This window comes from Ostrinia nubilalis, chromosome 4, assembly GCF_963855985.1.
Source record: "Ostrinia nubilalis chromosome 4, ilOstNubi1.1, whole genome shotgun sequence".
NCBI classification, from domain to species: Eukaryota; Metazoa; Arthropoda; class Insecta; order Lepidoptera; family Crambidae; genus Ostrinia; species Ostrinia nubilalis.
Genome location: NC_087091.1, coordinates 12,269,864 through 12,297,507, shown reverse-complemented (window position 1 = coordinate 12,297,507; position 27,644 = coordinate 12,269,864). Strand labels below are relative to the sequence as shown.

At 34.8% G+C, this 27,644-nt stretch overlaps 2 protein-coding genes across 2 annotated transcripts; both read left to right on the top strand.

The window, feature by feature from the left end:
* Positions 1-317: 317 nt before the first annotated feature.
* Positions 318-27,186, top strand: LOC135071379 (uncharacterized). The gene is made up of 9 exons (XM_063965171.1): positions 318-389; positions 3,755-3,868; positions 6,802-6,898; positions 7,432-7,581; positions 24,158-24,243; positions 24,887-25,031; positions 25,404-25,483; positions 25,864-26,030; positions 26,715-27,186. The coding sequence occupies exons 1-9, from the start codon at positions 375-377 to the stop codon at positions 26,818-26,820; spliced, it is 960 nt and encodes a 319-aa protein (XP_063821241.1). The 5' UTR covers positions 318-374; the 3' UTR covers positions 26,821-27,186.
* LOC135071135 (uncharacterized) lies at positions 11,472-16,259 on the top strand. Its single transcript, XM_063964899.1, has 4 exons — positions 11,472-11,653; positions 11,742-11,822; positions 14,460-14,556; positions 14,847-16,259. The coding sequence occupies exons 1-4, from the start codon at positions 11,630-11,632 to the stop codon at positions 15,806-15,808; spliced, it is 1,164 nt and encodes a 387-aa protein (XP_063820969.1). The 5' UTR covers positions 11,472-11,629; the 3' UTR covers positions 15,809-16,259.
* Positions 27,187-27,644: the final 458 nt, after the last annotated feature.

The window sequence follows — 27,644 nt, the reverse complement described above, 5'->3', positions numbered from 1 at the left end:
TTTTTGATTTTAAATCCCTATCTCCAATAAATCTATCTGCGATAATGTTATTTCTTTATATTATTTATTCTAAGTAAAAGTTACGATCGCAAGTAGTCAAACAATTTACAAATCCTTGAGAGCATATTACAACCAAACTTCTTTTTTTAAATTGAATAATCTAATTGATATAATAATTGCCCCAATAACGTCTAATCAGCACATTTTACAAAACAAACACCACTGAAAGATCGCCGAGTCATACGTCGATGTTACCAGCGGTGGTGCAACCAGCTCTGGGTTATAAATGCTGTGCAGTACGCAGACCCCACAGTGTCAGTTCTGCTCCTGTCGGCTCGGCTGAAGAGGACGAAAGTGACCAGTGATAAGCAAATATGCGTGGAATCCAAGTAAGTTGGAGTGATAGTGATGTGGAGAAGTTTGGTTTCGGATAATTATATCGATTTGTGGTATTTATTTCGATTAAATACATACTCGACGCATTTTCATTCTTTATTGAGTTATTAACTAAAAAGCTACTAAACGGACTTTAAAGCTAGACTAAATTATCGGTGTGATCATCACTGTCCATCAGAAAGAGGCTAAGAAATTCCTCATAGCGGATAAAAAAAGTAATAAGAGTTGTGCTTGAGACACGTTTTGATTGATTGAATCACTGCATGGTGCTGATATAAATCTTTACCTAATGAAGTGTTTATTTACAGTCAACAGCACATTAAGCTTTACATTTTTGTTGTAAAATCGCCTGTATTAGAATTACATAAAAAACACAGTGTTTAAATTGATGTGCTGTCAATCTTAAATCGGAGTTGTTATAGATTGAATTAGATTGTTTATTTTTTAAAAGTGTAACTAAGTACTCGATATTATGATTTTTACAAAAAAAAACTTCCTGGTTTTTTTTTTACAAAAAAGACGTCCAGAATTGCAACGATTTTAAAAAATACGCAAAAAAACCGAGACCATCGCAATAAATCAGATTTCAAAGAGTTCTAAATTAATTTTGGGTTAGAATTGGCTACAGAAAAAAACGAATTGAAAAGTTGTTTGAATGCTGTTACTGAAATTATTATGTAATTGATAAAACTAATTAATTATGTATAAAATAGGTTATATTTGGACGGTTTGAATCCAGTTTCAGTCTATTTACGTATTATAATTAGCAATTAATTGTTTATGCCCAGTATAGTTATTATACAACACCAGGTACACTTGCTGAATGTATTGTGAAAAACTTATTTTTGATTGATTTTGCCGGATATAAATCGAAATACGTAAACGGTTTCATTTTCAATGAACTAAGGCATGTAAACATCAGTTTGAATTAACAAAAAACTTGGACAGAATCGGCAAGAACCGTAAAATATTGTCATTGAATACAGCAATGACGTTTTTTGTATATTTCTCGGTTGACAAAGCAAAATCAATGTTCGCGAACAGTTTGTCGTTATAATATGATAACCGACTGGTTACGTTCTGGCTTATTACATCTTTACCGTCGCAGAACGCTACATAGTTAGTACAGACAACAAAATATTGATATTAAACGTAATGTAATTGGAAATAGTATTTTTAAAACCAATATTTACAAATGATTGTAATTAATTAGTATATTACAGTATGGTTATGATTTTAACTTTTCATCAATTAAATAAAAAAGAAGCAACTTTCGATGATGATCAATTAGATTGAAATTCTGATTAAGTAACCTTTTATTTGAGTACTAACCAATTTTTTAAAACATAATGTACGTAAAATTAGCCCAGTATGTAAGCGGCGTGACATAAACATCATAGGTACATGTCATTTAAACTAAATAATGTGTTTAAAGATCCATATTTTAGGTTCTTAAGTAAATTGTGGTTATGAAGTAATAACGTAAGTAGGTAATAAGTGTACATTTAGACGACATAGAGTAAAACACTATGTAAAGTTCCTCAAACTAAATGAGCATGCTATTGGTACAGTCAGCGTCAAATAATCGTAATTCGTGACACCCAAAGTATCGAATAAGTACGCAACACGTCTTTGTTACAATTGGCATAACGTTGTGTCAACTTTTTGGTCACTTTGGGTGTCACAACTATTTGTCGCTGACTGTACAAGAACGTAAAGTATTACGAGCGTAACGCCATGGGAAATACTATGGTAACGCAAGGGTAGGGGGTAAACGGAAAGTGTACACACAATTATTGACTCCAGCTTCCTGTTTTTGTTTTTACCTGTCCTATTGTTCTAATTCTAATGACCTATACGCTGTTTACAGGCCATACATAACAACAAGTGTATCTTAAACAATTTTAGCCTTTATTGCTATAGTATTCAAGTGTCAAATTCCAATTTGCATTTATTATTTCGGCGAATATCAGCGCATTTTCATGTCCAATTTAAATGTGATTCACTTGTCCTTAAAGTCTTACTCATAAGGTTGGAATTCAATTGACAAACTTAATTTTGTTTGGCAAAATGTGTGTTGTATTTCATGATTGGCATGTGATTTGTACGCGAAATCTTATCTTGATAGATCTCAAACTAACAATGCTTATTTAGCATGTTAATAAAGAGATTACAATACAAATACGATGCAACTGGCTCAATAAGGGATGTCACTGTCTTTATTAGCACTACACAATGAGCTATTGACCATGGATATTTTATGAATAGGTTTTATTATTAATCAATACCGTTAGATACTATTGATTGTATTAATCTAAAGGTCACTTACTGCTTTGCTTTACTTACTTAATTGAGATAACTTAATTTTATTATTCTAAAAAAAAAAATTTTTTTTATCAGTGAAAATAAGTTACAGATTTCCTTTTGCTTTTCTTTTACGCAGAATTAATTGCGTGAGCAAGATAAAGGATACTTATGAATGTAATTTCTCAAAGTCGTTATTTGTGAAGATGTTTATTTGTCTTTTAATTTGTTTTTAAAGTAATTGTTCAGACAGTAAACATACAGTCAGTTCGTTTTTACCTGTCATTTTTAAGGGTGGATTCAACCAAACAAGAGTAATATTAATCTCGGAATAAATCGTCAGTTATTTGAAATTTTGACATATTGACATTTATTTCCCATACTGAAACTGTCAAATTGCCAGTTATACCAGGAGTTATTCTCGGATAAAAGTTTGGTCGAATCGGGCCTTAGTATCATATTTGTAACAGAAGCAGATATAAGTCAGTCAAGCCGAATTTCGACCACTTCCTTACTCGCAGGTAACAATTTTCGTCGCTGTGTGCGCGGCCGCTAGCGCGGGCTATATCGGCGCATACCTTTTCATTTGTTTTTAAAGCAATTAAGTTTTCAAAAGTTAACCATAGAGTCTTTTTGACGTTGTTTTTTAACTATCATATCTGTAACAGAAGCAGATATAAGTTAGTCAAGCCGACCACATAATAAAATTGGGGCTAAGGCCCGATTCGACCAAACCTTAATCCGAGAATAACTCCTGGTATAACTGACACATTGACAGTTTCAGTATGGGAAATATGTCAAAACTGACGATTTATTGAGATTAATATTTACTCTTGTTTAGTCTCCCTTAATCATCTAATTTAAACCACTTCCTCACTCCACCTTGGTACCCATAACACAAGTAAAATCTTAGCTCGGGTGCCAGGATTCACTCAACATACTGTTTGTGTACCTATCTGGATTGTCGTAATCTGCATTAATTACTGTGTTGTATGTTTTAGTGTAACACTTTATGTCAATAAATAATTTATTATTTATTATTATTTACTCACAGGTAACAATTTTCGTCGCTGTGTGCGCGGCCGCTAGCGCGGGCTACATCGGCGGCTACGGGGGCTACGGCGCGGCCGGCTACGGCTACGAAGGCGACGCACATGGCGACTATTATGTAAGTATTACCACAGAATACATAATAGTAGCAACAGAAATTGCACTCCTTTGTGTAGGATCAGATGCCGACATTTTAACGGTAATAATAATAATGCAAAATATCCAACGCACATGGTGCATTCGAAATCGCACCTTACTACTACGCTCACAAGAGCGCATTTTTTTGTGTTTAGAATTGATCTACGTCACCGCTCAAGCGTCAGGGTTGTATGAGCAAAGTAAAATAAATAAAAACTTAATTTTAAGAAGCATTTATTGTATTTACGATTAGAAAACTTTAATCTAGTGGAGTTTGTATAATCGTACCATCTCTAAAGTACCTATTAATAAACTTCAGTGTTGCGATAATTCGAAATTAAACAAACAGTTTTAAAAGGTGTAGTGTCGGAAAATAGACACGGTGAAGTAAAGTTAATGTTTTTATTAGCTAAAATAATTTTTTTGTCATAAGTATTTCAAAATAATTTATTATTTAAAAAGTGTAGTTTTTTTAATTATTTAAATCACTAACAGTTAATTATTATTCCTAAATATTACAATTTTTCATTAAAGAAGAATAACAGTGCTGTTGGAACAATAAACCTTGATTGCGACTATGATCGACCGAGCGTGTAGATACGTGTGTGCAAACAGGCGCGTGGCGGCCCGGACTGATTTGCAACTTGAAGTTGTCGCGCGCTGTAGGTAATTATCTCGGCCGGCATAGGCGAGTGACGGAGGCCTGGTATTACTTTAATTATTTAATCTTGTAATTTTACCATTTTGTAGTTACAAGGAATAGGGATGTTTCCTAGGTAAAAAAAAAGCACTTTGAGACGTCACGCGGAACTTCAATGCATCATAACTTCGTAATTACTTGTTTGATTTACAGATAAAAATATACGTATCCAATATTTGTTTCGGACTTAAAGTTAATTTTAAGGAAACTAGCCTATTCTGTTATTGGATTACCACATTGTATCGCTGTATCAATTCTCAAAAATTAATCTATTCTATTTGATACCAAAATAATATGCAAAAGTAACTCTGTCTATCTGTTACCTATTTAAACCACTGCTTGGACTAATATAGATATACCATAACTTAATATTAGATAGTTTCAGATATACGGCAAAACAAAGGAGTTTTACTTATATAGGTTTTGAAACAGCTACAACTTTATTGTCTTTCTGAGACTGACAAATATTTACACGGGCGAATCCATGGCACAACATGGGCAAAAGATAGTACTAACAATAATATGCATAAGAACTTGAGCCGCGAGTTAAATTGTAGCCAGAGCTATTCAATAGTTGGGGTGAGGCTTGTGATCTTCATTAGGACGTACCTACTTTGTTTAATTTAGTACATAGCATATCCGCAGATTAAATATTTTTTGCAAAATAGCTTGGTTTACATCGAAATAAGACGCCACTGTTCTTAACTTGTTGCACAGTCATACCTTCGCAGCCTAGATGTTAAAGTTAGAAGTACACACTTTCCAGCCTTATTAATGTAAACATAGATATCAAATCGAGCACTTCCGTGAAGGTCATTACGTTGACACACGCCAATGTTGCGTCAAAGCCTCGCAACGGTTACGGTGTTTACCCACACCATGGTCCGTAGCTCCTGTCTCCGTAATACGTGCTATTTTGACGTTACGTCGTTATGTAGTTGTAGCGAAATGAACTTGGTACTTTATGAATAGCATTGCGAAAAACTAATAAGTTAATTGGAGCAGTTTGAAAAGCTCTTTGTGAAAATGTTCCCTTATAATAATGTTGTAAAAGTTTAATTCTCTTCTTTACATATTTTATTATGAAATTGTCCTGACTCTTGGAGTAGGTGTAATTTTCATTTACCTACTGAAGGCCTAGTGTGAGTTTACATCAAATGCGGTCACTAGTGATTGCGTCAAAAAATGACATTAAATGTATAACGGATTGTACAGCGCCTCCAGAGGGAAACGTTTGAAAACTAAAATTTTCATACATTTTTTAAACGCGCTCTCGCGAGCGCGTTTGATGTAAACTCACACTCAGCCCACTGTTTGTTTAGTTGTTAGGCTGGGTTGCACAATCTTACTTTAACTTTGACAAACGTCTAAAATTTGTCAAACTTCATATAAAATACACCGGTTATCGTTATAGTTACGGTCAAAGTTAGGTGGTGCAAGTCAGCCATAGTACTTATACTGTGTTAGTGTACTCGTGTAGTGACCATTTAGGATTTTGCAATTTTATAAGTCGTCTTAAATAATAACAGATTGCACTTTCAATCAGCTATTATTAGTATTCTGGATTAGAAATCGGTATTTAAGTTATGCGCTTTTCAGTGCGTAATGCTTTTCCGTTACGTTTTTTTTAATGATTAGTTCCAGTTTATTGTATCGATAAATGCGTGATATAATAATTTTATAATAAATACACATCAGGGATTAGGTAACGGTTACGGTTACGAAATCATCTCGGATTATCCGAAAGTTTCGGATATTTTCGGTAACGGATATTAGAATTTTAAAAATGTGAAATTCAAATAGTAAGATGCTGCGCGACCCAAATAGTCACTTTATGTACCTACTATGACGATACCTATGATATCGTCATAGTAGGTACATAAAGTGACTATGTGGGATATGCGGGGTTATTAAATGGTGCCAGGGAATGCCAGACAAATAAAAAATATTAAGATTTAGACTCCGCCTTTATCTGTAACTATCCGTAACTTTTGAATCGGTTTCGGTTACGATTATGGATATTTTTTTCTTTCAGATATCCGATAGCTTCGGTTACGGTTACGGATATCCATAACATCCTTGATACACATGAAATCGAACGCGTTGAAATCTTTTCCTACTGTTATAAATTATCATTCATTAGATTTCAACGCGTCAGTGTTTTGAGATTGATATTTTGCTCTTAAGTTAAAATGCTGTCTGTTTTCTTTCAGGCGCATCCGAAATATGCGTTTGACTACTCCGTGAACGACCCTCACACCGGTGACCACAAAACCCAATGGGAAACCCGCGACGGTGACGTTGTCAAAGGTATGTTCTATTAAAATATTGAACTGTGTAACAGCATAATCCGAAATCTTTTGTATCTCATACTATGTCACACATTAAAATTTGACATCATTTCTTTACATCTTCGTCTTCAGACGAACTTCATGAATGACCTCATAGTTCCAAAAGATATCCAATACGGCTAACACGAAAAACTTTCGTGTTCGAATCGTTTGCGTATTCGAATCGCCGTCAAAAATTTTAGTACGAAAACTACAACAGCGCCCAACGTGTCGTAAAGTGAAATTAGTATGAGAAATGGTTGCACGAAACTTATTTTGAGAATCAAAATTGTCAAGTTATCGTTTTCGAAGGAATATCGAATCTTGTCGAATACGCTAACGATTCGAAGACGAAAGTTGTTCATGCTAGAGGTACAGAAGTCAAAGTAAAGTGTAGAGTCATCTTTCTAATTTTGCTCATTTGATTTTTTGATCCCAGGTAATAGTGATCAACATTTACTAGGTTTGGTGGTTTTTTAACATGCAAAATTATAAGCTAATGTGTATTTTCAGGGGCATACTCTCTGGCGGAGCCCGACGGTACCACTCGCATTGTAGAGTACACAGCTGACAAGCACAACGGCTTCAACGCGGTGGTCAAGCGCATCGGACACGCACACCACCCGCAGGTCTACGGCAACCACTACGATGGAGGCTACTACGGCTACCACTAGATGGCGCTACCAAAAGCAACCACAAGCACACCGGCTCCCACGTAATCTACCACAAACCCTCCAGATGGCGTTGTCAAAATATTCCACTGCTAAATAAAGCATAGGTATATTGTTAGCTAGCAAATGGTTGATACACCATCCGCTAGATGGCATTGTACACTGTATTTTATCAATATGTTATCGATGAACTGTGATACTCATACATTCCGCGTGTATTTATTGTATGTTAATTAATTCTTCGAAATCATCAAATGATGATTATTGTCTAGTTCTTAAGGTGGTCAACAAAACAAATGTTATTGTTGTTTTGATACGAAATAACCAAAATAAATATTTTAAGACTTAACTTTCTTTATTTGTGTACTTTTTACTATCCCCATTTTATAATATTACTATTATTATAATTTGAATACTGTCATTAGGTACATAATTAAATCATTCAAAGAGACTGTTACCATACGGCACCATAATCTTAATATCTTTCATCTGCATTTTCAATTAGCAAACAAATGCAATCATTTTTTAGTAAAAGCAAAAGGTTGGGCTTGTATAACACGTACGCACAAAAACTTGTCAGCTATCAATCCTGAATAAATTACCATACTTCGAGCATGAAAACAGCTGAAAAAACCCGCTGTCCGCTAAGATACTGACCAATTAGTCTACATCACTCACAAAGGAAAGTGTTGAACGTCTTGAAAAAATTTCCTACTGAAATTCATCATTGTTAGAAAATAACTCGTGCATGAAACATTGTTGAGCAGTCATTAATAAAAAAGCAAAGTTATTAATGGATAGCACTTTGGATTCTATCATATGGTTACACTTCAATTGGCAAGGTACTATGATTTAAGAGTTACGTTGAAACAACGTGCAATTATGGAGGCGATCGACTATTAGAAATGTCGTATGACGGTGGAAAATTTTATGAACTCTACTCGTGGTTCACTTTGTTGAACGGAACTGTTAAGAATGATACAACCCATAACATTTCTTTTATTTAGTTCACCTGTCGTGTTCTGTGTGCTTACTGCAGTATTTATAATTAAGATAATTGAGACCGTCAGCGCAAAAGTGGCCTAACCCACATTTTTCATATTCGTACTTATCTATTGCAATTTATTCAAAACCTAATAAATTTTGATGCTAAAGCGGCCTATCCCTAGTTTCACCCTTAGTTAAGAGATGGGGCGTTGTAAACATTCTTTTTGCGCGCATTGTTTTTGCCTACGAAGCAGTATAAAAGTGGCCTAACCAAGTTTAGGCTCCATACTAATATGTTAAGCTTAGGCCACTTTTGCGCTGACGGCCTCAATTATGCATTGATCATCAATTTCCAACAGGTGATTATGCAGGCCAAAGGCTTCCTCGTTAAGTTGTGGATAATATAGATAAGTATAACTAAATTAATTAAACTTAAAAGTAGATTAATAGGAGTAATAGGACGAACGTTGAGATGTTTTACACACTTAACCAAAGTTTTAGATGCACTTCATTTTTTGTATGTGACAGGATGCAAACGATCAGACGGATGGTAGTGATTACCGTCACCCATAGACACCCGAGTCCCATGGGCGTTATTACTTATATTTACACCTATAATTTTGTAGAGTACTAAAGCACTTACAGTAGATATCTGATAACGAAAGCGTTGACAGATATCTACAGTGAATAATGCGCTAAATTCGTCGATTCAAGAATCAGGATTTCCCAGCGCTAACTTATACATCGTTAAACTAGGTGGAGCATAGCTTTCCTTCTTCAACATTAAACCAATTTGCTAACTCCATTGTTATACAACCATGAATACTCGCACCTTTCAAAGAGCATTGTTACAAGTTTGCTTCATTATGTACAATCCTAATCGAAAGATCTGATTCCGGATTGTAAGGAATTAAAATACGTGTTTATTCGCTTCTAACTAGAATGAAAAACCCCGTCATAAATTAGATGCTTATGAAGTATAAAATTTACGTAATAGGATTACGTCGTTCCTTGTAACGGTAAGCGATCAAAATATTGATGAAAATAGAGATTTTTCTGTAATTATAGTTTACGGCTTCAATCCAGCTTAATTAACACTTCATCAATGTTAAATGACAAGCGTTGCCCGCGGCTCCTCCGACGTGGAATTAGTTTAATATCTGTAGTTTAGTATCTGTATAGTATCAAGTAAAACATGGCTATCCAGGCCCCGATATGTACTTGATAAGTGGCTAATAATATTATTTTTCTTTTGAGGTCGACAATATGGCTTAATCTTAGCCCAATGTAATAAAAATAGATACCGCTTATTTCTATCAAGTATTTTTGAGAGAATTGCTTGATTGCCAAACCAAACATTTGGTATTGCAGAACAATATTGATTAACAGATGAACATTTTCGTGTTTTAATTTTCATACTTCATAATAGTGAATGTATCAGAATTTCAACAACATTAATTGTGAATTATTACTGAACATTTTGATAAATAGGAAAAATAATTGAGAATTACACAGAAAAAATAGCTATTACAGTTTGGTAATGTTGTATTTCTTTATGAAGTAATTTTTTATTGGTAGTTTCACATAAAAGGATAATTCAAAATACAATCATGGTGTAAATCTCAATTTTACATTAATAATTTAAAAAGGCATTTGACACTAGTCTAACACCTATATTTTTGATGGAAAAATAATCTTTTAATATTACAGTTTGCTTAACTAACATCGCCATGTGGCATTTCATAAATGTTTAATTTTTTTACAACAACAAAACATAAAACTTGATAGATATGTATCACTAATGGTAGTTATGATATGCAAACAATCATAAAATACGGAACCCTAAATAAAACGGATATAAATTAACATTAATTATCTAAATATTGACATTTAGTGTCTGAATATGACTTTTAATCGTAAAGTATATTTACATCACGGACGATTAGATGTGTATGAAAGTTCGCATGCCGTGATTTGCATGTGCGGTTGCATAAATTATTGAATTATGCATTTATTTGATTGTTTTCGTGATGTCGTCTTTACTACTGGTTGTATTCTACTTCAAATTGTATAACGCAAGGTTTGAGGCGTCGTCTGATAAAAAAACAGAAGGTAGAGTCATTTAGGTGTCTCTAGTTAGCAGTTTACTTTTATGATATGATGTAACAAATAGCTAACTCATATACCTAGTTCGATGTATCAGAATAATGAAGATAGAAAGACAGCTACAATGATTTTTTTAACAATCACACCATTACCTACTACTAACCTACTTAACGATGGTTACCTATATAATTTATATTCGTAAAATTCGTATTCCACACATATACATATTATTACATTAATGTGTATACTCATTTTCATTGCACTAAGACTTTTATAATGCAGGGGGTTATATGAACCCGTCAACTCGTCAACCACCAGGCCAGGCTGGTCAGGCGTTACGCAACAGTGAAATTTCATTTAATTATGAACTTATGAGAGTTTCTAAATATTTACTGTATAATATTGTAACTTAATAACTAATTGGAAGTAGTGTGGTAAAAAAAGATGTTGCTCTAATATTTATATGCGAAAGTTGCTGTATGCGGCTTTCTATTTGCACAAAGTAAACAAATTGTATATTTATTAATTTAGTTTGTTTTATTAAAGATACAATCTTTGTCAAAATGATAGATATTCCATTCACCATGCTTTTAGAGCTAATAACCCTTAATTTTCCAACAATACAGCTGTCTTCCTGCAGATAATTTTCCGCATTTTCGCTTTCTTGAGATAATCTCGGCAATTTGCTTTGAAACGATTGGATCTCAGTTGAATTACTGTCAATGCTTCGGTGTGTGTGATGCGTACACTGTTAACATGTGTGCATTTATAAATAGCGTAGTGGTGGATGGCTCGACGCGTCTTTGCATTACCCCAACCTTGGCAATGGACAGGTTTAAACTAACAGACTGATTTTCGTACTAACACTTTGTCTAACATCTTATTTTGGTTCTGAGTTGGTGACGGTGGTTACATGGTGATATAGGATTAAGTGGCTAACTAACAACATGGCTAAAGCTCTTGTGGTACTGGTAAGTACTTTAAATTTTTTTAAATACAGTGCTTGATTTAAAATATTGTAAAAGTAATGAATTTAACATAGTTTTAATATCTTTATAGATCCTCTTGGCTAGTTGTTTGGCCTTGAATGGTCAAGAAGAGGAGTCTGTAGAGACAGAGCTGGGACATCAAATTGTTAAAGTAAGTTTAATTTTAACATAATTAAATAAAAAATAAGTGACTTTTAATTATATTACTTGACATTAAAAATTAATACCTTTCGTCAAACATAAAAAACAGTAATTAAATGTTTTAATAAAGTTATTAAAAAAGATTGATTGCAAACTAATTTACAATCGTGTTTATTCTATCGTGCCGTTAACAATCTCCAGTCTTTGTTATAATTCATAATGAATGAGTGTTTTGCATGTATTAATTTGAAATATAGACAATTTCGTACATGAATATGCGATTTCACTGACACGCTTTGATTTTCATTGTTTGAATACATTGTTTACAATAATTTATTGTTAGATAAATCGTCTATAAAATGAAATTATGTGGAAAATGATAGTAATATACTTTTTCGTAGATATTTTTGTTTTAAGTCCGTTACTTACATACGAGTAAATACAGTATTATGAGGTTTTACTAGATTTACCTTCTCAATACATTTTCACAAAGAAAAAATGCAATATCACTCATTATTAGCAATTGTTATCTAAAGAACCGAGATTAGAAAATGAATAAATCTATTGCCACCTATTATACGATTGCATGATTGTTATCAAAGTATACACACATTATACTACCAGAGATAGTAAAGGAATCATTTAAATTTTAAAGCTGTATAGTGGCGTATCGACTACTGAAATCGACTTTGAAAAAGAGGTTGATAAAGGTGACTGAGTTTCTTCCGCCACTTCTTCTCAGCACCAGTCCATATGTTGTCCAGAAGTGGTGGTAGGGCAAGCTATATTAATTTGGGACATGTATAAGTGCCCTGGAAAGGGCCTATGTACTGAACTATTTGAATTTGAATTTATCTATGTACTCACTTTTTATGCAACTCTACATACTCAGTAATTATGGTCAAAGTTCCGCAATACTCAGAGCTTAAGAACTACAAGTAATAATAATTATTGCAATGAAGTAACATAATCGAAACACACCAACATAAGCAGTACAAACACTTATCGAAAGCGGTCGCCGTGTGTCGAAATATCGGTTTATATCGCGGGCCAGTTCACCCACATTTCTCCATGGCAACATGACAACTCGTTTTGTAGGTCTAGATTGTTACATTTTGTCTTAAAAAGTATGCAAAAGGCAAGTCAAGGTGATCCACAGTTGGCAAAGCATTTTGTTACATTATAGCAGCTATTTTCAGCAAGTGAACTAATTTTATATTTTGAGAATTTTTGAATATAAATATTATAATGATGGAATTAGGCCAGTCATATCAATGGGGGACTAATGGCATAACAGTATGGTGATTGGTCGGGAATGTAGATAGACTGAGACCCGCCAAAGCCACGATTTTTTTTATCAAAGCATCCTCGCATTTATATTATTCTCTTCTCAGTACAATCTAGTCATTTTTACATTACACTGTAAAATTATTCAATTTATCTAATTGCAAACTATCATGTCGTTAAAATTAATTCAATATATCCATCAGCAAGCACGTAACAAACAGATCCGTCATACATATTCACGAATAAAAGTGAACGCAGACGGAAACAAATGAAAGTGAACGATCCGTCATTGACATTGAGTGGCGAAGCGCACGCGCACCGACTCATCTTGAACTTGGCGGGAAAATGGCCGCCGACAAGTGACATTTAAGAGGAGCAATGACTTTTTAACTATTTACGCACTAGCGGAGCAGCTTTCAGTCAATGAATTCGTGTTTTTTTTTATTATGGCTTGTGCGGCCTGTACATTCAGCCAGTGTTAACTCAAATAAAATTTTAAGTAGGTAATTAGAAAACATTTGAATGATCTAATGATGAAGAAACAACAGCAACAAAAAATTTAATGAAATCTTATCCCTTAAGTTTCAGTGGATAAAGAATGTGGCCCTTTACTGTACATTTTGTTCAGAAAATAAAACAAAATTTTTAGATAATGAAGTTTCATTTTTCAATTTGTGTTGTTGCTGTAATAAATGACAACGCTTATTTTATTTTAAATCAGTAACAGTATGTAGGTACTTAATCATTGTTGCTGCAAATTAAGTTTGACTTAGCATTACATTTTACATTATTTATTAATCAATAAAATACAATTTATAAATAAAATTTCGATTATGACTCAATGAATAATTGTCTGAATAATTGATTGGGCTAACAACTTGAACATTGAACATGTTATTTTAATTTATTTGTTCATATTTTGTTATTATTTTTGTTAAAAACACTTCATTATTGTAGTGGTGCTTTATGAAACAACTGTAGTGTTTTCCATTCTTGAATGATTATTTTTTTCAAATAGATTCGTGAGCGAAAATCATTATGATACGCGTATGCGCCAACAACCAGTTCGATTGACAACCACCTGACTTATTCGAGTATATACTGAAACTGTCTGCAATTACGTACATTCCAATGTTATGGAAACAATTATTATCGCTCATTAGCTATTCAGAATATTAAACTATAATAAGCGAGCATGCAATAGAATGTCATTACGAGTAAAATACCGAATTTGCACACGCAAGCTATCACTTCACACATTCCCTGTATGTTTTTTTCTTTAATATGAACCCAGTGTGTAATTGAGGCAGCGATAAAAACATGATTGGCGGTGGAATCAAATTTGCATTTGTTTTTGCAGGAAAATCCAAGCTATTCGTTCAGTTACGGAGTGTCAGACACCAAGACTGGTGATATCAAGAGCGTGTGGGAAGCAAAAGAAGGTGATACTGTTAAAGGTAAGACAGTATGAAAAAACAATAAAACTAAGCAGTTATAAAAAATTAAAATTTGAATGAATCAGAATAAAGTTTAACCATCACACAGAATATGTATCCAGATTAATTACAAAATTTGGATTTAATAGTTGCTCAAATCCCGATTATGTTTGAGATCTTCAAGAATAGAGCGTACTTAAAATGGCAAAGCACCGTGATCCCTGCTCGTTTGCCTCCTGAGTCCTGTCCCATAAAAAAGGAGATCTAGAAATATTTATTATTTTACCTAATTGACACGAATTCATTTTCAGGTCACTACAGTGTTGTAGAACCAGATGGTTCAGTGCGAACTGTCGAGTACTCAGCAGGCCCAAACACAGGATTTCAAGCAGTTGTCAACAACGGAGACGTGGGTGTCGTCGAAACAAGCCGCAGCCTCACAGATGATGCTGAAGATAAAGCCATGAGGGACTACGAAAGATATTCTGACTATTCCGATGACGCTGATCTAGACTATTTCCCAAAACATGAAAGGAAAAGAAAGCGACCACAATTCGACTCATTCAGAGACTACTCCGCAAGGAAAAGACCACATTACCCAAGTGACTTGGAACCCAGTGAATATACTCATAGCTACTCCATCAAACATCCCTACGACGAAGCAGAATCCCACGTAGGATTTATCGCCGATCCCAACTGCAAAAAGAAGAAAAAAGAAAATGAAGAAAACTTGTTCACGAGTATTTTGGATTCTGATGGTAGCAAACAAAAGTATCCTAGTTTCAGTTCAAACTCGTACAAAGAAAACTTTGAGAAGTACGAAAATTTCGACTTCGATAAGCCTTTTAATCCTTACAAATATGGTTACAAGGGCTCAAAATATGAAGACAACGTGAAACCAGCTTCGTCTATAAAACACAGTTTTCCTGCTTTACCCGATGCACCAATCCCAGATAAGTTTTACCCAGACGATATGCCTACTCGTCCGAAGAAGAAATACAAGCCTCCGAAGTACCCTGAAGTAAGCGACAACCTCGACGACTATGTCTTGGTCCTGAAGAAGAAGTATAAGAAGAAGCCAATGAAAGAGGTTATGGCAAACGAATACAACCACGAAAGTTACGACGATTTCGATCGCCCCCGTTATCCTGACGAAGATGAGGACCGATTCATTAGCCCTCCAAGAGGGAACTACGGTCCCAAAGAAGTAGTCCGAAAAGTAATTAAGAAACGAAAACCTGTAATAAACCTACTAGATATATTTGATATATAAATATTTTAAATTTTACTAATCATACAAAGTAGACTGCAGTGTGGCTGAACCAAAAAGTATTGTAAGTATAGTTTTGCTATTGGTGATATACTAAATTATAGTTTAATATCATTATTTATTGTCATAGAGGATTTTTTTGTGAATTCTAATGTAAATTCTCTTAATCAAAAATCTTGATCTGTTTTTTTTTTTCTAATATTATTAACGTATTAGCGTTATTAAATTAATGACGCAACATTACAATAATAATAGTTGATTCCTAACAAATTCTTACAATAAAATTACAGTTTGATTGTCTTTTCGTGTGTGTGTATGTCATTGTTAACAATGATAAGTGAAATAAGATTATTTTTAGTTTAAGGCTTATTAGATATATCTACTAGTTATTTAGATTTCTACGACTGGTAATTAGAAATGTGAATAAAAATACAAACAATAAAATATATTATAATCTAATGTTTTATTTCACCAAGTGAAATCAATATTCTTTTAGTTTTGAAGCTGAAGTCATTAATAAAAGTCTCACAAAACATAAAATACGAATACGTATTCCAGATCTTAAATTACGAAGCGCGGCATGAATTACCTTAAAAGTGCACCAGTATTAATCGTCGCACTTATATCTTAATGATAATAATTACTTTTGACAATGCTGTATCGGTATTATTATGCACGCGATGTGGTGTTACGCAAACATTCTTACAAAGACAGTGAAAGTGCAAAAGGCTCAGAAATTGGAGCGAGTGGGAGTGTCGAGTATTACTCTACAAGGACATTTATATTGAACTACTTTTTTTATCTTTTTGGAGCTTTTTAATTTGCGTTATGAGTGTCAGCTGTTTTAAACGTCCTCGTAATTATTTAGTACTCGATAAAACTTATTTTTATGAATATTGCTCACAATGAGTGGTCATGAAAAGCATGAGTTACTCAATATCAATATTGGTTTTCAATCCATCCGATGTCCGAATATGTTTAAAATAAATTAAAGTTAATAATAGCCTACGAACTGCCCGATGAACGAATATGGAAATTCGGTCGCTATGAAAATCTTTGGGGGAGACCTTTGAATTGGAAGAAACCTAGAAAGTGTGGTAAGTTATGAGAGTCAAAGCAACAGTAATAGGCTATGGTAATAGATACTGTACCCAGACTAATTCATGACTTGCTGTAGCGGACAAAGGTGAAAGGAGGCAACTTCCACGGACGTGGTTCATAAACAAAGTTTACTCAACAAAAAGTTTCACTTCGACTTCTGCAATCCAAAAACTAGATCGAAATTCGAATCCGACATGTGATCAGATGTCAATCCCACGAACGGCCTATGTTTTATTCACGCTGCGCACGCATTCCTTGGACATTCACCGGTGGGCGCGGCCGTGACACGGTCGGCATTGTCGCAATGTGCCCAAACCTAACCATTTCTATAAGAAATTTCTGGAACTTTGTATCTCGAATATTCACAATGTTGAATACACAATGTCGCTATGATCATGAAGTTAGGTTTAATCATTACTTTTAAATGATCGACGATCTGGTGAAGGTTTGAGGAAGCACCTGGATGGGGGCAGCGTAAGACCGGTCGTTGTAGAAATCCTTAGGAAAGGCCTTTGACGTTACAATGAAAGCTGTCGACGTCTTTTGGTAAAACAAACGAATTATTAGTATTAGCGTAAGTACTCTTAACTAATGTGAAATAGGTAAATGATAAAGGTTTTTATTTAAGCTAATATTTTATACGTCGGGACGGGTAAGACTTTTACAATACAGATAGATAGCTTTACCTAATAATTAAAAGTTAATTAATATATTTGATAACTTAATATCTCATAGAACGAGGATATCTAAATATGTTAATGCTTAAGGAATTGAACTTCTTTTTTTCTTCGAACATACGAGTAGTTGTTAGAATCACTTAGAATCACGACTGAAGTTTAGATTAGAAGACGTTCAATCTAACGTTGAATATATTCAGCCAATTTGCAAGATTACAATATTTGAAACATGATACACTAGCTGTGCACTAAATCTCATGAATTTAAGTGATAATAATTGTCAATTGACCGATATCACGTCATTGCTGAGCCTTTAATCGATGGAATATGTGATTAATGATCCTGTCAATTGCAGATAATCGTCACGTTGCCATAATTGCAAGTATTTGCAATATGTATCGTGGGAACCCTGATGGCAATTTTGTTATTAAGTCTTCATGACCATAACTAAACTTTAAATCTTTGTAATTGTATTATCATCATCATCATTTCAGCCACAGGACGTCCACTGCTGAACATATAGGTCTCCCCCAATGATTTCCAGATTGTCTAATGGGTAGCGGACTGCGTCCAGTGAATTTCAATTTTTTTTGTGGATCCAAGTTGAAATTATTTAGTCAATACATTCTAGTTAGTTTAATTGAATTCTAAATAAAGTTATATTCGTCTTAAGATTAATCGGATATAAGAAGTTGAGAAAATAAAAGCTAATAAATAAATTGTTAAGCAATAAATTGAGATGTAACTAAGCTCTTAATAGCCTCTTTATCTTTTAGAACAAATTAACTTCCAATCAGTTAAGATCGAATTGAAGGGGCGATAATTAAAGCCATCATAATTACAAGATACGTGGCCTAAATTGCTATCGCGGCTAGCTATTTTCGGCTCGACATTTTTAATTTACACTAAGGTACTCTTTGGGAACCAGAATTTATACCATTACCTTTTTTAAACATCAAAGTTTTGCCGATGTTTGTTTCAGTCTGTAAGCTTTAACATGACTGTATTCTTAACTTAACATAAGCGTACATCATGCTTCCCTAACCCATCTGGCTAGCGGGTGGGGAGTTTAGACCAAACCCTTTGCAACCCTTTCCTCTGGTAAACTGGAAAGGTTCGTACTCTTGCTGTGGAGACTAACTGACCTGTTGATGTGAAAGGTATTCTTCTGACAAAACCTTATTCTAAATAACTGTTTAAGTCCGATTTTGTAAGACTTGCATTAGGTACTTCCGAAGTTATAGGGTGTATGCAATCATATTCAAGTTTGTCGCCAACATGCTAGGCCGGTGGAACTAATTTGACTAGATAACTATCTAGCCAGACCACGCATGCTTAATAGCTTCCTCTTTCATCACTTAAGTGGCTGTTTTAACATTCTGTTAATCTAACAAATCACCAATAAAATATACAAGCTTGAATAAGTAAATTGGAAATACTTATTTGCTACAACATATTTTCTTCAATTTACCTCTTGATTTTCGAACTAGGACTAATTTACATATGCAGTAAATATGGTAAGGTTTCATTATGTTTGTTTATTCAAATTGCCAAATAACAAGCTCAGTTTAATATGGAGTCAGGTAAATGGTTTATGGTCTATTCATAATGATTTGAATCATTCAGTAAAGTAACTAAAGCGGTTATATAAAAAGATACAGAAAACCTTCGTCATCGTTTAAGCAATAAACACTCAATCAAAATACCTCATTACGTGAAAACAAATGGGTGTACTCGTAGCTATCAAATTCTGACTTGACGTTATGATGAATGAAATTAATGATGCGATGAAAAAATTACAAACTAACACTACCGCTGCTTGATTGGCGTTAGTTTGTGAAACATAATTCTGTCAACATTAATAACCAGTTGATTGACAGTGTGAAAAACAACACTAAAGACAGTCTCAACAGTTCCGTCAAATTTATAACGAGAAAATGTTAATACTTTCCGAGCTCCCTTCGTTAGTTTGCGCACCTGTTATTATGTATAGTAGGATGCATAAACACGTGTATAATTGCCAGTTAGGTGTACACTGGTTGTCAAAATTGACATCATTCCATATTATTTTATCAACGCTTTTGTATACAATTTGCTAAAGTCCTTTTTGCGCTGAAGGATTTTCCTCAACATAAAACTCCTTCTAATTTTCAGTTGAATAATTTCGTTGCGGGTCAAATGACGGTTATTTTCTTTTGGACTTTCACTGGTTAGGTTTATATCGCTTATCAAGATCTTTTCAGGACGGGAGTTCCAGCAGTGGGAACGAGAGATAATAGTGCCTGTGTACGTAAATACCATCGATCATCGTCCATTTATGGGTCGTTATGAGTTACATCAATTTCTACAAAGTATTCAGTTCATAATTAACGAGTACTAATTACCTAAATGGTTTATCAGCTTCTGGATCACACATCTTTCTTATCGACACGATTAAGAAACAAAGTTATACAATGATAAAAATGTGATGCAATCAATTTTAAGTACTGATGGATAGTTAATAATATCAGACACGTTAGATATATTCAAATGAACATTGCAGAACATGAAATTATCAGACTAATGTCAGATTATACAGACGACGTCAAGCTTAATGTACTGTGGCTTTTTTAGTTGTAATAAAAGCTATTTTGCAACTTAAATGTTAAGCCTGATATGCCGTCGACTGTACAACATACAGTTGTATAACTTGAATGAATGAAGAATGGCTTGGAGGTGTAACATCTGGATCAGTCATAAAAACACGCGCTAAAACGTGAGGAGTTCCGGAACGAAAGTAGGACTATGATAAATTACACACTAAGTAACGAAATGTGCATTTTAAGTAGCGTACAAGTGCATAATAACAGATAATAAATGTTTAACGCTAACAAATAAATAACAATCAACCGAAATGAACCTGAATTACAATGCGAAAGTTAGATACATAGACCAACTTCATAAAGTAAACAGAAATGTAAAAAATATTATGTTTAAAGTAAATTGATTGGGTGTTTTTTCGTAGCTTGTATTTCATTCTAAATTTAGTTTGAAACGAAAGTACTTATGAGACCATGTCAAATCTGAATTATTAGGCTGGGTCCACCATATTACTTTAACTTTAACAAACGAACCTCATGGGTCTATCAAACTCCACACAAAAAGGTTATTAGTCAAAGTTAAAATAAAGTGGTGCAACTAACCCTTAGTTTTTAGGTAAAATGAATGTAAAAATATTATTTATATCACTTTTCTCCCTCTTTACTGTCTCTTAATGTCAAATGCTAATTTAGTTAAAGGAACTTTTCCAAAGTTCAACTCCCATACTAAGAAATTGACCCGCATTCGCGTCAAAGGCGCCGACCAGTATTTTTATATACTCCCTAATAGAAAATGTAATCTAATATTGATCTATTACTAAACATGATTTATGCAGCAGTGAAATACTTAAGTAATTGATTAAATTCTTCACCTGATTAAGTTGTTTCGTCAGTACCTTGAATGTTTGCTTTAGAAACACTTAATAACATGTTACGGGAGATCTTATTACACGTTATTGTTTCATAACGTGGGATGCGCCTACACATTCAATGCTAGGAACTGCATTAAGTTTGGCAATTTATTTCTTAGTTATACCACAAAAGTTATACTAAGCCTAATTGCTTATTACCTATTGAATAAGCTAGTTCTCTTTTATGGAAATTAAGTGCTAAAAACACTGTTATGAAAAATAATATTTTCCCTAATATGAAAAAAATCTAAAATTCTTAAGATTTTAATATTGAAGACCTGTGATGTCTACTTGGTAATATTTGTGACTGGGGCACACGGTCTCTCCCTACAGTAGGGTACTTAGATATGTGTGACACATTCTCTCCGCGGATAAAAAGATGCTAATTAGAACTCTCAACTCAAATTGCAAGTTTATTTTGGATCTAAATCAGTTATAAGATCTTGACAGTTTAAATCAGTTTATTCGCATAATCCTTACAAGAATATAGGCCCTTTTCAGGGCTCCTATTATACAAATTAATATAGCTAGCCCTCCTACCATCATTGGTGATTCATTATCACTACCAAGCCCTAATCTCATTGATAAGCGCACTTCACGCGCTACGAAATTGTAACACAATTTAAATGAAGTAAGCGAAACCTGTTTCTCCCAATAAAGCTCGGTTCATTGACATCCGATGAGTCACGCCAGACTTGACATCGGAGCGCAAGCGCAGGCGTCTACGACACCTCTTTTAAGCCGCGGTTTCGTCAAAGAGACTTTATAAACAGGTTATTTTTAAATTAAATATTTCTTACGTAAGACACAGATAATTTTGAAATTCGTTTCTATTCACGTCACCTTGCTTGAAATTACTTTACCGCAAGACAACTTTTTTCTGGTTCATCTAAATCATTAAAAAGTTTCAACAAAATGCCAAGTTTATTTTGATGATGTAGTTTTATAAATCCTAACTAACAATCTTAAAATTAGTTTAATTAACAATGAACTATAATAAATGCTATTTATTGTGATTGATTTGTTTTGATAAATTAAGTAATAAGTAGGAATATTGTTACAAGGTCACTGTTGTGCGTGCAACACGCAATAATACTAAATGTTTCCAAAGATCGTATATATCTATGTCAAAACATGTCGCTTTAAAGTGTTTTGGTCTTCTAAATAATTCCATATTTGACCTAATATTACTGAAACCTGACAAATGTAACACGGCTCCTTAAACTGTGTTACATTTGTCAGGTTTCAGTAATAATAAATCTCCATCATGTAAACACCCCTTACAGACCGCCGCGTTTTGTGGTTTACTACAATATCGAAGTGTTGGTACACTTAAAGCCATTCATATTCAATAATGTAAATGTTACTCGTAGGTATATTTGATAACAAATAAATTAGGTTAAATTAAATTAATTGTTTTCAAATACTGCATCTCACCAGGTGCGATTGTGGTCATTCTTGTCTAGCATAAAAAAAAGAAACTTATAAGTAGACTTGTATCTTAACATCATACAAAATGATCTGAAAACTAATTGAGCACGCGGCTCTATAGACAATGGCTAATCAACTATAAATGACTATAAGTGCATAAGCTTGTTTAAGCCTCGTATCGTAATTGTCTGCCATATTTGGCATTACTCGAAACACTTTTACTGTTCTTTGATAACATTCAATCTTACACTGAGGTTTATAATTGGATAGGAATGTTAATTTTCACATAGAGTCAGTCACACTATAGTAATAGGTACTCTATTTTGTTTACTTTTGAGAAAAATTAGAACTAGCTAAGCATGGCATAAACAAGTTTCATGTTTATTCCTTAGGCCTTAGGGTATGAAGATAACAACATGTATGCAATTTTTATTATTAGTACTATGTTATTATATATGTATTATACACTTACTTAGATAATTTGTGTAAAGTTCATGAAAATTAATATCAGAATGGAAAAAAGTAAGTTCCCTCTTCTCTCGAGCAATGGTAAGCAAAAGTTGTATATGAGAGGACATATACCACACCCTTATTTGATTTATATCTTAAATTTATTGGAAACTGTTTAGATTGATTGATTGGTGACCGCTCCCATAAAACCAATATTGATATCTGAACCACTTTTCTGTGGTTAATGCAATAAAAATGTAAATCTCACTTGTTTTGTGCTGAACCCGCAAAAAATAGAACCACAAGATTTCCTTGACACAATTCAGCGCGGAACTGCCCGTTCTAGCCAAAGTTGATAAAGTACCGACTGTAGTTCACGACTGAGAAATATCGTTGAATGTCCCTTAGACCTATTGACCAGTAATAAAGAACGCAAAGTACCCGGCAAAAGTTTAATTTATTCCGTATTTTATTATTTGTATAGGTCTATACTACTCAGGATAGTTCTTAGACCTATTTTATTGCAAGTGTTAGGCTAATGTGGATACATTTTTATTATACTCAAGTTTTATTGAATCTGACTTTTTGACTTTGGTTGGGGTGTGGATTGATATATTTAATTCACTAGTGCGGAAGTTGGTAGCAATTAGACAGTATTTTTGAAACTCTATGAGTGAGTCTGTGATAAGGGTAGCAGGAAGGCGCCGGATACAGGCTACTACCAACCAGGCATTATGTGGAAATCATTGGGGGACATTAGTGGACGAAATGTATGGCTTAAGTGATGGTGATGTGATGAGTGAGTCTATAAAGATGGAACTTTATAGCTGAGCCCAGGAGGGCTCTATTACAATTTGAAGATTGGATTCGGATAGGAATCCGAATCCAATCTTCAAATTGTAATAGAGTTGAGACTTCTGCGTTTTTGGACTTAGACGAAGAATCGTTTTTGAGACTGCACCTTAGTTTCGATGATAATGAGATTTCACAGGTCGTTATTTCAGGTGTACCTAATTTTGGAATAAATGAAATATTAACATTTCGTCCAAAGTCGGCGTATCCACGTTAACCCAGCGATCTAGTTCAGTCGCGGGCAGCGCCCATTAGATATAGTATCTCACATAGTACCTATGTCTCCTGTGCAATATAGGCATAGGCGGGACCTAATACCTATAGGACACACAGCCTCTATATAAGCGACAGGTATCTCGCAATTTGGCACAGAACAAGCCCTAGAGCTTAGAGTGAAGTACCGTGTTATCACAAAGATTAGGACAATGTTTGTCAAGGTAAAGTGGTATTTTGTGATAAGTGTTTCAGTGAGATTTGTGAGAAAAGTTTTTTATTTATTTTTTCAGGCTAATCTAAAAAATATTTTTGAAGTAACATGTTGTGTTAATTTGGATAAATTTGATATTTCAAAGTTATATAGGAATCTGTAGAAATGCGAAAGTGTTTTAAGCTTGTTATCATTCATTCGAAAGCATTTTTACCCGACTACGCTATGCAAATATCCAAAGTATCTGGTTACAAGAAAATAGGATTTATTTAAGTTCATATTCACGAAATTACACATTCATTTCGTGAACATTTTGTCAACAAAAAACACAAATACAAATATTTTATTTAAGTAAACACCGTATACGCATACACATTTAAATACAATTAGAAACAATAGTGCCAGTTTTATTCGGTAAACAAAACAGTGCTAGACCTAATTTGCTAAGAGCAGTGCTCGACCGCCAACCAAAGATGCTCTAGAAAAGAAAACACTAAGGCTGAGTTGCACTACCTTATTTTAACCGTAACAATAACATTATCCGGTGCTTGCGTGTTATGGAGTTTGACAGATTTTTGACGTTTGTCATTGTTCTAAAAATATGATCTGATGATGGCTTTTACTTTCTTAACTAATTATTTGATACTTTGCAGGCAGTTCTGGCTTGCACATTGGTGGCCCTGGCCCAGGGTGGGCTGATCGCAGCGCCCCACGGGGCCCTGTCGAGCCAAAGCATCGTCCTGGGAGCTCCCGGGTACGCGGCCCGTGGGTACGGTGGCTACGGCGCTTTGGGGCTTGGTAAGCCAAGAAATACAGAGTATTTTTTATAGTGCAAGCATTTCTTTAGTTTCTGGCGCACTGCTTTTGAAATTAATGTTTTGCTTTTGAAAAAGCTTTCAACGTCATAAAATAGAAACTAGTCTAGTGATGCTCCTTTGGTTTATTTTTTGCCATTTTGACTGTCTCTGTCTACCTACCTCCTGTGCTTATTTCTCATACTAGCGACATATTGTTTAATCCAAAAAAAATGTTACACGATATCTAGATTAAATCTACCGGTGCTTTAGATAAATTTCCGAGTAAATAGCACAAATTCACAAGATTTTGGAACACCTACCAACTAAGAAGCTGTCAATGACTTTGAACTTGACAGTTGTATGATACTTTCAGGCCACGGCGCCGTGGTCGCCCACGCCGCGCCCGTCTACCACGCGCCCATCGCGCACGCAGCCGCCCCTGTTGAGGTTTATGTAAGTACCAATCTGATTTGAGATAGGAGATCAAAATACTCATAAAATATTATGTTTGTGAATCAATCCTCTTTCTGTTTCTCTTCATCTCAAAATTTCTTCTGTATGGATTGTCAAAACGCAAAACGCTACGTATTTAATTTAGTCAAAGTTAGTAAAACACCTGTGTTAGCAAAAAACGAAAACATCACGCAAATTGTGTCTCAGGCGTACACAAAATTAGATTCAAAATCAATAAATAGAAGGGCTACCTTCAAAGTGTTTATCAGTTCTTCTGAGCTTGACCTGATAGTGCCCTGAAAAGGGCCTAATATTTCATAAAGAATTTGAATTTTAATCAGTCTCCTATATAGTTTAAACTTCACCCACATCATCCTCAGGCCCACCCCCGCTACCAGTTCAACTACGGCGTCACTGACGGCCACACCGGCGACCAGAAGAGCCAGTGGGAAGCGCGCGATGGAGACGTGGTGAAGGGCCAGTACTCGCTGGTGGAGCCTGACGGCACCGTGCGCACTGTCAACTACTCCGCTGACGACCACAACGGGTAAGTAGCACTGATGAAAGTTGATGAGGCACTGATAAGGCAAACAAAGGATATTGAAAGACCAGTGCTAGTGACTACCACAAGGGGTAAGTGGAACTGATGAAGATTTCTAATCATGAGGCAGACTGGTGACTAGAGGAACAAGTGGGAGGCAAGCGATGTCGATGTAGTGAAGGGCCAGTGCTCGCTGGTGGAGCCTAATGGCACCGTGCGCACTGTTAACTACTCCGCTGGCGACCACAACGGGTAAGTAGAACAGATGAAGGTTTCCAATCAAAAGGCACACCAGCAATTTAAAGAACCTATGGAAAGCAAGCGATGGAGATTGAAGGACCAGTGCTAGTGACGACCATAAGGGGTAAGTATGGAGATCTAAATCAAGAGGCACACGAGTAATTAGAAGAGCCAATGAGAGGCGCGTGATATGACGTGGTGAAGTGGCAGTACTCGCTGGTGGAGCCTGATGGCACCGTGAGCACTGTCAACTACTCCGCTGATGATCACAACGGGTAAGTTTTGATAGGCAATGAACTAGTGTGTTATTACAGAACTGATCATCAGTTCCAAGTTCGTTTTTTAGTGATCTTCACTATAAAACGCATCTCGTGAAGCACAGCAAGGGAAACTCAGTGATTAGATATAATGTCTATAGAATGACTTCTGAACTTCAATTCCTTCTCCCAGATTCAACGCCGTCGTGAGCAGGCAAGGACACGCTGCGCATCCCGCCGTAGCTCCCGCGCACGTGGTGGCCGCCCCAGCCTACGGCCACGGACACCTCCTCGGCTAAACCCCCACCACCCCCAACCGACGACTATTTATTACATAACGTATTAAATACATAGGCTAAGCTCGGACGGAATGCGACAACGAAAGGAACGCTACGTGGTCAGCCACGCTCGCTAAGGCTCGGCGTTTCATAAGGTGTATCCAGGGACCAAGGCCCAAAGTGTACTTCAATTCAGCTATCGACATCTATTTCGTACTATAAAGACTTTTGTATTATATTTTCTTGTAGTGTGTAAGTGTCACTCCGATTTTCCGTACTTGAAAATACATTTTATGAAACGTTAGACTCACGCCTACGGGGTGCTATGCAAATACTTCGGTTTTTGTGACTGATACTATAAATTAATATTATAACATTTCATACATATGACTGAGTTTTATTTAGATGATTATCATATAAATCAGTAATACTTAAATCTTTAATTTATGACACAAAAATAAAATTCGAAATAACGAGGTGCTGAAATACCTAGGTAGGTACTACTCGTATTATATTTTTAACGTTTTGATTATGACTTATGAAATTCGTTTTTGGAGGTAATTAAGATTTCATAAAAAGCAAAATAATTACATCTTCAACAGGCCTACTTCAATTATACGTATTGTATTTATTCTTTTCGCTTCGCAATTTTCTGTCAGTTTAGTGGGTTTTGATTTTGCTAAAAGGTGCATCCGTTTAGATTTCTATCGGATGTTCATTCCGTTTATGCTTTTAAAATCTAAATCGATTGCCAAATCAGCTGTCTGTCAAATTGATGGACTATTAGCGGAGGAAAGAAATAGAGCCGGATTAGAATCATCAATGAATTAATCGGAACGTGTTAC

What these genes read in the sequence shown, in the direction of transcription:
- LOC135071379 (XM_063965171.1), top strand. An exon ending in CTACGATGGAGGCTACTACG is followed by an intron (nt 7,582 to 24,157) that starts GCTACCACTAGA and finishes TATAAGCGACAG; the next exon opens with GTATCTCGCAATTTGGCACA. An exon ending in CCGCCCCTGTTGAGGTTTAT is followed by an intron (nt 25,484 to 25,863) that starts GTAAGTACCAAT and finishes CATCATCCTCAG; the next exon opens with GCCCACCCCCGCTACCAGTT.
- LOC135071135 (XM_063964899.1), top strand. Translation starts at nt 11,630, where the DNA reads ATGGCTAAAGCTCTTGTGGTACTG. An exon ending in CTAAAGCTCTTGTGGTACTG is followed by an intron (nt 11,654 to 11,741) that starts GTAAGTACTTTA and finishes ATATCTTTATAG; the next exon opens with ATCCTCTTGGCTAGTTGTTT. An exon ending in TGGGACATCAAATTGTTAAA is followed by an intron (nt 11,823 to 14,459) that starts GTAAGTTTAATT and finishes TTGTTTTTGCAG; the next exon opens with GAAAATCCAAGCTATTCGTT.